This window comes from Triticum urartu, chromosome 6 (genome assembly GCF_003073215.2).
Source record: "Triticum urartu cultivar G1812 chromosome 6, Tu2.1, whole genome shotgun sequence".
NCBI lineage: Eukaryota > Viridiplantae > Streptophyta > Magnoliopsida > Poales > Poaceae > Triticum > Triticum urartu.
The window spans coordinates 15927924-15941513 of record NC_053027.1 but is presented as its reverse complement, the minus strand read 5'-3'; the positions used below and the strand labels follow the sequence as shown (position 1 = coordinate 15941513).

General features: G+C 42.7%; 1 protein-coding gene across 1 annotated transcript; it reads left to right on the top strand.

Moving 5' to 3' along the window:
* LOC125512726 (probable serine/threonine-protein kinase PBL5) lies at window positions 1-11285 on the top strand. The gene is made up of 6 exons (XM_048677818.1): window positions 1-475; window positions 6760-6952; window positions 7066-7321; window positions 8826-9048; window positions 9146-9266; window positions 9638-11285. Exons 2-6 carry the CDS (start codon window positions 6788-6790, stop codon window positions 11051-11053), a joined length of 2181 nt encoding a protein of 726 aa, XP_048533775.1. The 5' UTR covers window positions 1-475; window positions 6760-6787; the 3' UTR covers window positions 11054-11285.
* The last annotated feature ends 2305 nt before the right edge of the window (window positions 11286-13590 follow it).

Below are 13590 nucleotides of genomic sequence, written 5' to 3'. Positions count from 1 at the left end.
TTTGAAAACCAACTAGAGAGCAGCACTTGAGTAGTTGAGTAGATACTTCTGCTTCGGTACAAAAATGCTACACATATCAATTCAAAAAGGAAGTATACAAAGGGTACACAATATATCTCACTAGTCTTGAATTTATCTGTGGACGGATTTAAGCCTTCTCCGCAACCATATCCCAAGGATGTCTGTTTGAGGTGGAACAGCAGGCGCGTATACACCTCTATCTTCTCCAATTTCTTTCCCGTGTCTCAGCCTTCTCCACACAATTTCCTCCCCATTCTACATCGGACCGTGAGGACATCTAGCTGCGCTCTACCATCACGTGTTGTCGCTGCAGGCTAAGGCCGTGTGGGTTCATCGTCGTCGACCATCTTCCTAAGAGCTCGGGCAGGAGGACGTGGTGATCCAGATTTCACTGATCTCTGCTCACTGGCCGGCAGGTTCTACTTCTACAGGAATACTTAGCATCGCTGCCGTGGTATGTATGCGCATGTGCTCTTAATTTCTTGAGAAGGATGGTCTCTATCAACACCCTAGTGTATATTCTGTGTTTTGGTTTCCTCTTAGTTAGTTCTGGCCATCGATCCATCCTTCCCTCACGAGGTTGCTAATTTCTATGTTTCCAGTGCTAGGGTGGTAAATGTCAGAAATATGAACAAATTACTACGAGATTTAATTCGAATAAACAGTTGATAAATCATGACTACAGCAACAGAGATTAAACTAATCATGTGAACTAGCATAGCAGATGAACAGATCACATATAGGCACATACTAGAAACATGAATTCTACCACGATCTCGAACAGGAAGGATAGAACCACATACGGTGCAGCTGGAGTAGCACCGCCGGCGTTGACGTTGTCCCCCATGTCGTCGAGGATGAGGTTGCCGAGGTCGGGGAAGAAGTCGTCATTCGCGAAGTCGTCGCTGCCAGCAGTCGCGCGAGTGCGCTCCCCAAAAACCTGATCGCCCCTCTCCCGTACAGTATCACGAGAGGCGGGGTTCCGGAGGCCTGCTGTCCCTTCTGCCGGTGCACGCCGAAAGGAGGGATGGAGAAGACTTGCGTGGCGGCGCAATCATCTGGAACGGTGGTGGTAGACGTCTGCCTGACTATATAGTGCGGGTCGGGTAGGTCGTGAGAGTAAACCCCACGTCGAAGTCGTCACGATCCAAAAGAATCGGAAAACGGTTCAGTAATTAACGCGTCCGTTAATTATTAATTAAAAATATAGACAACGTGCATTCGGCTCAGCTACACTAGATTTATGCTACACTAGATCACAACTTGAATAGTGGATTATGCCTTGAACTACAAGTTTTCTGCGAGACTAGTTTCACACAAATTCTTGACCGGTACTGGGTTGCTGCAAGGCTTCCCTGCGGGTGGAGCGTATACGTCGTACTCCAGGGCCTTTTCATGAATTTATTAGAGAACACCTAATTCCCACAGACTGCGACATTAACATTCAAATTCATATAGGTGTGTTCCTCAGAAGATGTTCTGCAGGACAACATCTCTGCTTACCCGAATAAGCCACTTGGAACACATTAAGATAAGTCAACCTGCCATGCAGATCAAGAGAGTATTGCATCTTCACGGAGTGGGATAGTTAATATAGGGATACTCTCCTCCCAGCTGATCAACAGTTTGTCTCCTACTTCTACTTCACGGGATCTCCGATCACATAGAGTGGGTTACCACTATGGACAACTCATGCGGTGGGTCTCAAACCCATCTCCATCGATGCATTATCTATCACATTACGTGATAGACCCTTTGTGAAGAGATCTGCCAAGTTTTTTGACGTTTGGATATAATCCAACGTAATAACTCCAGAGTTTCTCAATTTTCTGACAGATTTTAGTTTCCTCTTCACATGTCTTCAGGACTTCATATTGTCCTTCGAACTGTTTATTTTGACGATCACAGTTTGATTATCACAGTTCATCATGATAGGGGGTATTGGTTTTTCAACCATAGGTAAGTCCATCAAGAGTTCACGAAGCCACTCTGCTTCAACAGTGGCAGTGTCTAATGTTGTGAATTCTGCTTCCACAGTTGACCTCGTTAAGATGGTCTGCTTGCCAGACTTCCAGGAAACAGCACCACCACCAAGTGTAAAAACATAACTACTTATGGCCTTTATCTCATCAGCATCAGATATCCAGTTTGAGTCACTATAACCCTCCAGTACCCTTGGATACCTGGTGTAGTGAATCCCATAGCTCGCGGTGCCTTTCAAATAGCGCTAACTCTCTCAAGCGCATGCCAATGATTATCTCCCGGTTTTGACATAAACCGACTCAGCTTGCTCACAGCAAAAGAGATGTCAGGCTTCGTGGCACTCACCAAATACATAAGCGAGCCAATAATCTGAGAATACCTCAGTTGATCTCTAGCAATCCGTCGATTCTTTCGAAGCAACACACTAGCATCATATGGAGTTGGAGAAGGTGTGCAGTCGCTATACCCAAAACGACTCAAGACCTTTTCCACATAGTGAGACTGAAGCAGTGTGATCCCACCATTCTCATCTCTCAACAGCTTGATATTTAAGATAACATCAGCTACTCCTAGATCCTTCATCTCAAAACAACGAGATAAGAAATCCTTAACCTCCTTGATTAAATCAAGTTTGGTTCCAAAGATCAATATGTCGTCGACATACAGACAAAGAATAACTCCTTCGCCCCCACCATAGCGATAGTACACACACTTGTCACCATCGTTTACTACAAAGCCGGCAACAGTTAATGTTCTTTCAAACTTCTCATGCCACTCCTTAGGAGCTTGTTTAAGGCCATATAAAGACTTTAATAACTTGCACACCTTTCCTTCCTGACCAGGTACTACAAAACCATCTGGCTGATCCATGTAAATTTCCTCCTTCAACTCTCCATTGAGAAAAGCCGTCTTAATGTCCATTTGATGAATGAGAAGACCATGTGAGGCAGCCAGTGATAGTAGCACCAGAATTGTAGTTAGTCTAGCCACGTGTGAGTAAGTATCAAAGAAGTCTTCACCTTCTTTCTGGGTATAATCCTTGGCCACAAGTCGTGCCTTGTACTTTTCAATCGTACCATCAGATCTAAGCTTCTTCTTGAACACCCACTTACATCCTACAGGTTTGCACCCATAAGGACGGTCAGTGATCTCCCAGGTACCGTTAGCTAAGATAGAATCCATCTCGCTACGTACAGCTTCCTTTCAGTAGTCAGCATCAGGAGATGCATAGGCTTCTGAAATAGTCCTGGGTGTGTCATCCACGAGGTATACAATGAAATCATCACCAAAGGACTTTGCAGTCCTCTGTCTCTTACTCCTCACAGGAGTTCCATTGTCACCCTCAACAGGATTCTCAACGTGTTCCATCGCAATGGTGGGTTCAGGAATTACAGCGAATTCCTCACTAGATGGAGTAGGTATCTCCTGATTTGATGAACTCGACATATCCTTCATAGGAAATATGTCCTCAAAGAAAGTTGCACCATGCGACTCCATAATCGTACCAACATGCATGTCGGATACCTCAGATTTTATTATCAAAAATTTATAGCCGATGCTATGAAAAGCATAGCCCAGAAGAACACAATCCACGACTTTTGGTCCAAGCTTACGCTTCTTGGGAATTGGTATATTGACTTTCGCCAAACAACCCCAAATGCGTAGGTGAGAGAGTTTCAACCTTTTTCCTTTCCCATTCCTCAAATGGACTCATGGTCTTATGCTTTGTGGGAACTCGGTTTAGGACATGACACACAGTCATTAGCGCCTCCCCCCATCATTCCTTGGATAGACCCGAAGTGTCTAACATGATGTTAACCATATCAGTTAGAGTTCAGTTCTTTCCTTCGGCTACCCCATTTGATTGGGGTGAGTAGGGAGGCGTCCTCTCATGGATTATACCATGTTTCGCACAAAACAGATCAAATTCATTGGAAAAATACTCTCCACCATGATTGGACCTAAGCCGTTTAATTTTTCGATCAAGTCAGTTCTCTGCCTCAGCTTTATAGTTTTTGAAGAAAGTCAAAGCCTCATCTTTTTATTTCAGAAGCTACACATCACAATATCTAGTGGATTCATCAATCAACGTCATGAAGTATCTCTTTCCACCTTTTGTCAACACGTCATTTATCTCACAAAGATCAGAATGTATAAGCTCTAGTGGCGCCAAGTCTCTTGCCTCTGCAGTCTTATGGGACTTGCGAGGTTGCTTAGCTTGCACACATACTTGGCACTTAGAGCCTTTGACGGAAGAGATTTTCGGAATTAAATTCATATTGGCTAGCCGCGTCATGCAACCAAAGTTAATGTGACAAAGTCGTGAATGCAAAATATCAGACTCATTGTTGTGGCAAACATTATTAATAATTTTAGTGCAAATATCTGACAAAGACAGGCGGAACAAGCCTCCGCTCTCATAGCCTTTTCCAACAAATTGTCCATACTTAGAAATTACAACTTTATTGAATTCGAAAACCAACTTAAAACCATCTCGACATAAATGGGAACCGCTAACGAGATTTTTATTGATGGACGACACATGATGAACGTTCTTCAGACGCACGGTCTTCTCCGAAGTAAACTTTAGATCGACCGTACCAACACCTCGAACGATGGCATGTGACTCGTTCCCCATCAGCACCGGAGAAGTCCCAGTGGCCTGGTAAGAAGAAAACATGGAGGCGTCAGCACAAACATGTACATTGGCACCGGTGTCAATTAACCAATCAGGGGATTGAAATACTGAAAGGATGGTAGGAAAAATACCGTACCCTAATTCCTTCATATCAGTATCACCGATGACAACATTAGCGGACTTGCCGCTCTTCTCATGTTTGCGCTCCTCAAAGCGGTTAGGACACTTCGGAGCCCAGTGATTAGGATCACCGCAGACATGGCAAAGTCCCTTCCCCTTCTTATGAGAATTCTTCTTGAAGTTGGTAGAATGTGATGGATTGTTCTTTGTATCAAACTTGCCTTTGCCCTGAGTTTTGTTCTTGTTGTTTTTGAACTTGTTGGGCTGGAAGTTCTTCTTCTGTACCATGTGGGCACTAGAACCTCCCTCAGTAACTCGAGCACGTGTGTCCTTTGCTCTCTCCTTCTCTTCAACATCAAGAGTACCAATGAGATCCGCAATGGAAAACTCCTGTCTCTATTGTTTCAGGGAAGTAGCAAAATTGTTCCACGAAGGTGGAAGCTTGGCAATGATGCCTCCGGCAACAAATTTGTCTGGCAACACACACTTGAAGTATTCAAGTTCTTTTGCGAGCGACTGTATCTCATGAGCCTGCTGTACAACAGCGCGCTCATCAGTCATCTTGTAGTCATAGAATTGCTCCATGACGTACAACTCGCTGCCGACGTCCGAGGCACCAAACTTGGCCTCGAGCGCAGCCCACATGTCCTTGCCGTTGTCAAACGACATATACGAATCCACATTGGAGTCATCAAGAACACTCAGAAGAGCGCCTTTAAATAGGGTATCGATCTTCTCAAAAGCTTCCAGTTGTGCTGGGTTAAGATCGCTCTCAAGCTTGCCCTTGGTGGCATCATAGCAGCCCATGGTCTAAAACCAGTAGACTGCTCTCGTGCGTCACCTCTTATATTGTGCCCCCTTAAAGGCAGACGGCTTTAGATGCGCAGCAAAACCACTCGGAGTAAATTGCCTATAATCAGGTTTTTGGATTGTTGGAAATATGAGCAAATTACTACGAGATTTAATCTGAAAAACAGATGATAAATCATGACTACAACAACAGAGATTAAACTAATCATGTGAACTAGCATAGCAGATGAACAGATCACATCTAGGGCACATACTAGAAACATGAATTCTACCACGATCTCGAACTGGAAGGATAGAATCACATACGATGCAGCGGGAGCAGCACCGCCGGCATTGACGTTGTCGCCCATGTCGTCGAGGATGAGGTTGCCGAGGTCGGGGAAGGAGTCGTCGTTCGCGAAGTCGTCGCTGCCAGCAGTCGCGCGAATGCGCTCCCCAAAAATCTGATCGCCCCTCTCCCATACAGGATCATGAGAGGCGGGGTTCCGGAGGCCCGCTGTCCCTTTTGCCGGTGCACGCCGAAAGAAGGGATGGAGAAGACTTGCTTGGCGGCGCAATGATTTGGAACGGTGGTGAGAAACCATACGAAGCGGCGGCAGCTTGGGTAGACACGTCGTGGCGAGGCGAGGCGTGGCGTGGCGAGGCGAGCAAGGAGGAGGAGCGCGCGTGTAGGTCTCCTCTTCTCATGCTTATACAAGTGGTAGAAGAGCCCACCTTATAAAGAGGTGCAACTCTCTTTCAACTTATGAGATGAGACTAAACTTTAGCCCACTCACTCCACTCACATGTGTGCATGAATGGGCCAAGAGAATTTCAGAATTTTAGTTGGGCTTTGGGCCAAAGGCCTACTAGCAAAATTCCAACAATAAACCCAAAACAGCTAATTAATCCAGATCAAATCAGGCTAGCGACACGTAAGAATCCGTTACTATTGCTGAATGATTTACTCTACTTTTAAATTGCTAATTGGCTATACTTTTAAACCAGGCTAGCAAAATAGTGTTCTTCTATGATTATACTTGAGTAACTAGCTCTCCCGCAAAAAAAGCAGGAAAAAAAACTTGAATAACTAGCTAGAGACAGAGACGAGATCCATCTATATTTACTTGAGTAAAAAGCTAATAGTTATCTTATTGTCAACGAACACACACAAACTAAAAGCTAATAGTTGTGGTGTCTTGTTTCAGAGGTAGTGCACTCTAGTAGTGATTGCAAATGGATACCAAAATCAGTACTAGACACAAGGTTGACCTAGAGCACATGGTGCTTGATGAAAGTGCGGAGCCAACATACCTGCCGTTATCACTTTTACAAGAAATCACAGACAGTTTTTCTGATGATCAACAAATTGGCAGTGGTGGGTTTGCGGTTGTTTATAAGGTACGGATTACTCCTGTCTAGTAAGCTTCCTCATTCCTTATCACAGTTGATGTATAAGATATATGACATATGCACATCACAATCACAAAAAGTAATTCACGTTGTGGTTGCAGGGAACGGTGGGAAAAGGAATGGTCGCTGTGAAGAAGCTGTCCATAACAATTGACATGCATGAGAATAAATTCCACAGAGAGGTCGAGTGCCTAATGAAGGCCAAGCACAAGAACATAGTTCGTTTTTTGGGGTATTGTTCTGACACGCAAGGGATGGTGGGGGACTATGACGGGAAATTTGTCATGGCAGATCTACGAAACTGGGTGCTATGTTTTGAGTACATACCTAAAGGAAGTCTCGATAAGTATATTACCGGTATGATTGTGAAGCTTATTTCTACATTTTTTCCAGGTCACTACATAGTCCTAGCATGCCATATTTTGTGATAGTCCTAGCATACCATATTTTTGTGATGACGTGGTCATGGTCGAGCGTACCTTATTGCGTGTTGGGGGGCACATGAAGGAGTCAACAAGGCAGCCATACAAAGGTGTTGGCAATGCCTATACCAATGTGTCGGCACCGGACAAATCCTTGGGTGGTGGTAGAGATGTCATATTTTCCTCCGGCACAACGATGAGCTAGACGGGGCATGGATATGGTGGCGGCAGCAGGACAGTCCTCTCCCCCTCATTCTCGAGTGCGGCGGTGAGGCCAGGATCAACCGTGGTGACAATCACTATTGTACCGTCAGGAAGGCGACAAACACAAATGGCAGTGTCACTGCCTATGATTGTTGGAGAGGGGTGGGCTCGTTGGGGGAGAACCTTGGCGGAGCTTAGTGCACACCAACCTGGCCGTCGCACCCTCCCTAGAGTAGGAGATCTCTTCATGTGTCCTAAGCTTAGTTTTTCAACCCCCCCCCCCCCCCCCCCCCCCCCCCCCCCAATCCTAAGATGTGGACCAAGCTTTTCCATTGGGGAGAGGGCTTCATTTGAAGCGAGGGCTTTTCTGTTGCCAACCACAACCATATCCGAATGTTGTGAATTACTATTCCAGTTAGGTTCATCATCCACAACCAAATAGGGAAATAGTCATTCCATTCGATTCTATTTTCATTGCAGTCTGTTTGTTTCCCAAAACCGGCCGCAAGGTTGCATTTGATGTAGGTTTTGCATTCATTTTTGTATTTATATCCGGAGTATTTCTATTAATTTCCATGTCTTGTAAATACATACAATATAACTAATATACTCCCTCCGTTCCTAAATATTTGTCTTTCTAGAGATTTCAAATGGACTACCACATTGGATGTATATAGACATATTTTAGAGTGTAGATTCACTCATCTTGCTCCGTATGTAGTCACTTGTTGAAATCTCTAGAAAGACAAATATTTGGAAACGGAGGGAGTAGATTGGTATTGTAGACTACAACTTACTAGAAAAGTGTAGGCATATTATCCATGAATTATTTCCTCCCTTGAGTAAGGGTAGTGTTGGTCCATTACATATGGGGCAACCAATAATGGTGATCAAAACTACTAGCGTCCGGTTTTTTCTTAACAGCTTTTTCGGTCAAAGTGATAATCTATGTGAGAAGATATGTTTATTTTCTTCCTTGGAATAATATCATTGAATAAAATAGCAAGTGGGGAAGTTAATTTAATTAATCAATTAGAAAGTGACATGCTATAGTTGGGTGTAAACTTGCCTTTGCATATTTTAACACTGAACGTCTCAGATTTATTATCTACTCTTCTTTGACACTAGTTTGGACATCTTTGAAAACATATTGAAAATGCTTTGTATGGCATGAATCAATTGATTCACATTATTATCTCTAATGTACGCAAATGTGGAACCCCTTTCCTCCGCAGATGTGTCTTGTGGACTTAAATGGAGAGATCGTTATCATATTATCAAGGGAACCTGTGAGGGCTTACTTCATCTTCATGAGAAGCGTATTCTTCATTTAGATCTCAAGCCCGGAAATATATTGTTAGCTGATCACATGGTACCGAAAATTGCTGATTTTGGACTCTCAAGGTGCCTCGATGAAGACCAAACCCGAGCTTTTACTTCACATCTATGTGGATCTCAGTAAGCCACCGTCTTGAAAGCTCTTTTTTTGCAGGGGTTTGAAAGCTCTTATTTACTCTGCACATTAACTTATTGGGCTGTATAAATTTTCTTGTAGGGGATACTTAGCACCAGAATTCTATAGAGGACAATTCACATTTGCGTCAGACATATATAGTCTTGGCATTATAATTGTGGAGATACTAACAGGAGAGAAGGGGTATCCAGAAGAGGAGAATGTAAGAACAATTTAAGTGTTTGCTCATGTTAATGATAGATTTTTAAATGAAATGTGCTATGTATTAACTGAGCCTTGGAGTAATTGCAGAAATCATGTATTCCCAAACAAGAACGGTCTAAACTATCATCCACTTATGTAGCACTGTGCCTTCAGCAGACCACATTTCATGTTTAATTAAGCCTTTGCGAGCACTAAGATCACATCCATGACAGCCTGCAAAAGGGTAGTTTCACCCAAAATATTGAATTTACAAAGAAATATGGAAATGCGCTTATAAATGTCAAACCACTTTTTGCATCTGTAGTTGAGTTTTCGCTGCTGCTATAAAGTTTACCATGTCATTTTAACTCCTAGCTGCAACTTTTGTAGGTAGTTGCAAATTGGATGAATCAGTTGGAGGCATCAGATCAGTGGCATACACAGTTGGAGCAAGTAAGAGTATGCACTAAGATAGGGATACAGTGCATGGACTTGAACCCAAAGAAGAGACCAGTTGCACGTCATATACTTGATAGGCTAGATAAAACAAAAATTACCATCGAAACTGGCATAAGTGGTTCATCAGTTGAGCAGCAGGTTAGTTTCCTAAAGGAACAATATTGCCAAGAGAAAAACTCAAAGCGTTCATATCAGTACCTTGGAAAGGAAATCAAGGAACACGCTGAAACAGAAGGACTTGCAAAATATGTAGAGATACCTAGAGAAGATCATTGGCAGCAAGGGCAGCAAGAAGCTTCGAGTGATCAATGGCCATTAAGGGGAGTGCAAGATGTAAAGAAAAATGTAAGCCCACAAGGTGCAAGTATTTCTAGCTCCAACAATGGTGTGCTCTATAAGTTGAACAATTTGGACATCTTTGACAGAAAAGCACACAGGAATCACGTGCGGTATGGTGGGCCTACATTGGAGAATGTAAATTTTGTGAAACTTTTCAAAAAAAAGGAGCTTGGTCCAATTTTAAAGAATAAGAATCTTATTAGAAGAGATAGCTTTGGAGTAGTTTACATGGGCCTTGTTGATAGTGTGCCAGTTACAATAAGGAAGCTATTTAGTGGTAGTGTGGTACAGAATGAAGATTTTGCAAATGAAGTCATCATCCAGTCTCAAGTCATTCACGGAAATATGGTTAGGCTCATAGGCTGTTGCCTTGAATTCGAAGTCCCGATGCTAGTCCATGAGTTTCACTCTATAGCAAGCCTCCATTACATTCTTCACACCAACATCAAGGTGCCTCTTAACCTTGGCGTGCGATTAAGTATTGCTGCAACAATGGCAGGTGCTCTATCTTATGTGCATTCCGCACTTGTTGAGAAAATATTACACGGTAATGTTAAACCATCAAATATACTCTTGGATAACAACTTTGTGCCAAAGATCTCAGACACTGGCATATCAAGGTTGATCGTGAGAGGCCATGAACATAGCGGAATATCCATTGGTGACATGGCTTATATGGATCCAGTATATGTACGAACAAGCCCACTGACCCAACAAAGTGATGTCTACAGTTTTGGAGTTATCATCTTGGAGCTTGTTACTAGGAGAAAGGCCACACATATGGACAAAAACAGCTTAGTAATTAATTTCCTTGAGAACCACAAGCAGGAGAGGAAATCGACCGAGTTGTTTGATAAGGAAATTGCAGTGACAGAAAATTTGAAGCTTCTTGACACTCTGGCAGGAATTGCTGCTGAATGCCTTAATTTTGATGTGGACCTAAGACCAACAATGGTAGATGTCGCAAATCGTCTATCCATGCTGAATCAATCCTATAATTTGAGTTGACAAGTTGATGCATTTACTAGTGGAGTTTGAACATGTATGATGTGTTGAATAAACTTCTGATAGACACAACTATGTATAAATGTGTGATGATCGACGTGTGGTTGTGAAGAAATCTTTGAAGTACCGCCTGTTAAGTGTGCTAAAGCACGCCCTCTCAGGCCTCCTGTAAGAAAAACTCGGTCCGATTGTTGGTTATGCTTCTGGTGTTTACCTGGTCTGGATTTGTGGCTTACATCGTATTCTTACCGTCCTTATGATGTTAGTGATTAAATTCTTGGACTGTTTACTGTGGACTCTGTTCATAGGGTTTGGTTAACGCTGATGGACTTCACATCACGTTGCCACCAAATGAATTGTATGAATTTGCATGGTGACATGAACAGTAATTCTGCGAGTAGCGGCAGCAACGCAGACCTCTGCAACTCACACACACGCATATAGTCTGTGGCTGCTAATAACCCTGCAGTGCAATGCTTGCTCAGCACGGTCCACCGTCTTGTGTTACAGACGATGACGGTGGTGTTTTGCATTGATTTCTGGTGGCCTAGGCCCTACGGCCCGATATCCAGAGCAAATGTAAATTTGCATTCAGGTCGCATCTGCTGCCTCCCAAGCCAAACCTGAAAGGGGAATAAAATTCAGATTCACACAGCTGCACGCCTGCACCTCATTCAGACTTGGATATGTCTGATGTGATCTACTACTACGGAGTAGTATATCAGCTGATAGTGACACGGCACCACCAAACGGATTCATCTCAGCTGCAACAGCCAAAAAAGACTGAAACCATCAAGATTCAGAGCAGCTGAGAGAGGATTCAGTCAGATTCTTGGGCTGTCAACCGGTTGACCAGCCCAACCCAACTTTTTTTAGTTCAAATTTGAACTAAATCCACGAAACTTTTTTTGGATTGGAGGGAGTACTGTAGTTTGCATTCCTCGTTGCTGCTTGTTGTCACGCTCCCCGCACGTTTTTTTTCTTCCTCCGAACCTGAACTCACATCACCAATGTGCTAACGATCATTGGCGCTCGTCGGCAACGGGGGTTTCCCCATGGGGTTGCCTTTCCCGCTGGCGGGGATGATGAAGGATAAAATGCCGTGTCAGCTGATGTTGAAGGATAAAATGACGTGTCAGCTGAACATAGGAGGAGGAATATTCTGGGCTGGCCCATATAACTTCTCTTTTTTCTCAATTATAGAAACCAAAAACAGTGCGGCCGTCCGGGTTCAAACTCACAACCTCAGCGTTCCAAGGGTACAACAGCGTTCCAAGGGTGTCACCGGAGTGGGCCACACACGGTGATTTTACCCATTTTTTTTGCCCTCATTACAGAGGTAACACCCTACTCCTACATTGGATTTGATAAATGTTTGAATTTGGTTAATGGTGGAAACGCCTTGTATGAGGGGGTTACAAATTGAAGATGGCGGTTGCTACTAAGGAATGAGGTATTGAACATATGCCCTTGATCTACCCCTAGCCACGCCTTATAAAGGGGACTGACCACATCTTGAGAGGGTCTTAACTTGCATGCCAAGATGATGCCTTGTCTGGAGATTGGACAACCTAAGGACCAAAGGGCCTAGCCTGCCGCTAGGCCCTCTAGGCCCTGAGGCCAGCCGAAAGACAGGTTCCTTGGTAGATGGGCCGCCCTCAGCATATTGTACAATCACTCGATTTCTACATTTAATTCGCACAAAACCTTTTGTTTTAGAAACTAGCATGAGCTATTGTATACACCAGATTGAGATGAATATACCAAATAAAAGAACCGAATGTAAGCATAGTTGAGTCAGTGATATGTTTATGTTCGTCGATGATCGGTCCTATTTCAATACCATGCATATGAACTTATTACCAAATCCAACTTGTAACACGTTTGCAAATAGTACAATTTATACCCTACAAGGTTTTATCAATATGCACACCTAATAATACACTAGAAATCACGTGTAACACAATTGCAGATAATACACTATAAAAAATTTAGTTGGACATTATTTTAAAAAAATCTCTAACACGATGATATTAATCTAACCAAACTATACATGAACATATGCATATACATACAAATATGAATGTGTGCGTTGTACAATTTTTTGAATTGTCACAAAAATAAATCAAAAATAACTTCTATTACATCACTTAATTTAAATTTAGTATAAACAAATTGATTATTGATGTACTCCCTCCATTTCAAACTATAAGTCCTTTTAGAGATTTCAATATGAACTACATATGAATGTATATAGACATATTTTAGAGTGTAGATTTATTCATTTTGCTCCATATGTAGTCCATATTGGAATCTCCAAAGAGACTTATATTTAGGAACAGAGGGAGTACATTTCAACTAGTAAGAAAAGACGTTGGTTAACTATACAAATTAAATTATTATATCAACTAAAAAACGAGTTATATACCTAGTATTGTAGTATGGTAAAAATAAATAAGTATAAAATTTTAGTATAAAAACATTTAATTTCTATCATGAACTCACACGTGCGACCCGCCTACGTTGGACGGGTCGGACGA

What these genes read in the sequence shown, in the direction of transcription:
- LOC125512726 (XM_048677818.1), top strand. Translation starts at nt 6,788, where the DNA reads ATGGATACCAAAATCAGTACTAGACACAAGGTTGACCTAGAGCACATG. An exon ending in GGTTTGCGGTTGTTTATAAG is followed by an intron (nt 6,953 to 7,065) that starts GTACGGATTACT and finishes TTGTGGTTGCAG; the next exon opens with GGAACGGTGGGAAAAGGAAT. An exon ending in TCTCGATAAGTATATTACCG is followed by an intron (nt 7,322 to 8,825) that starts GTATGATTGTGA and finishes TTTCCTCCGCAG; the next exon opens with ATGTGTCTTGTGGACTTAAA.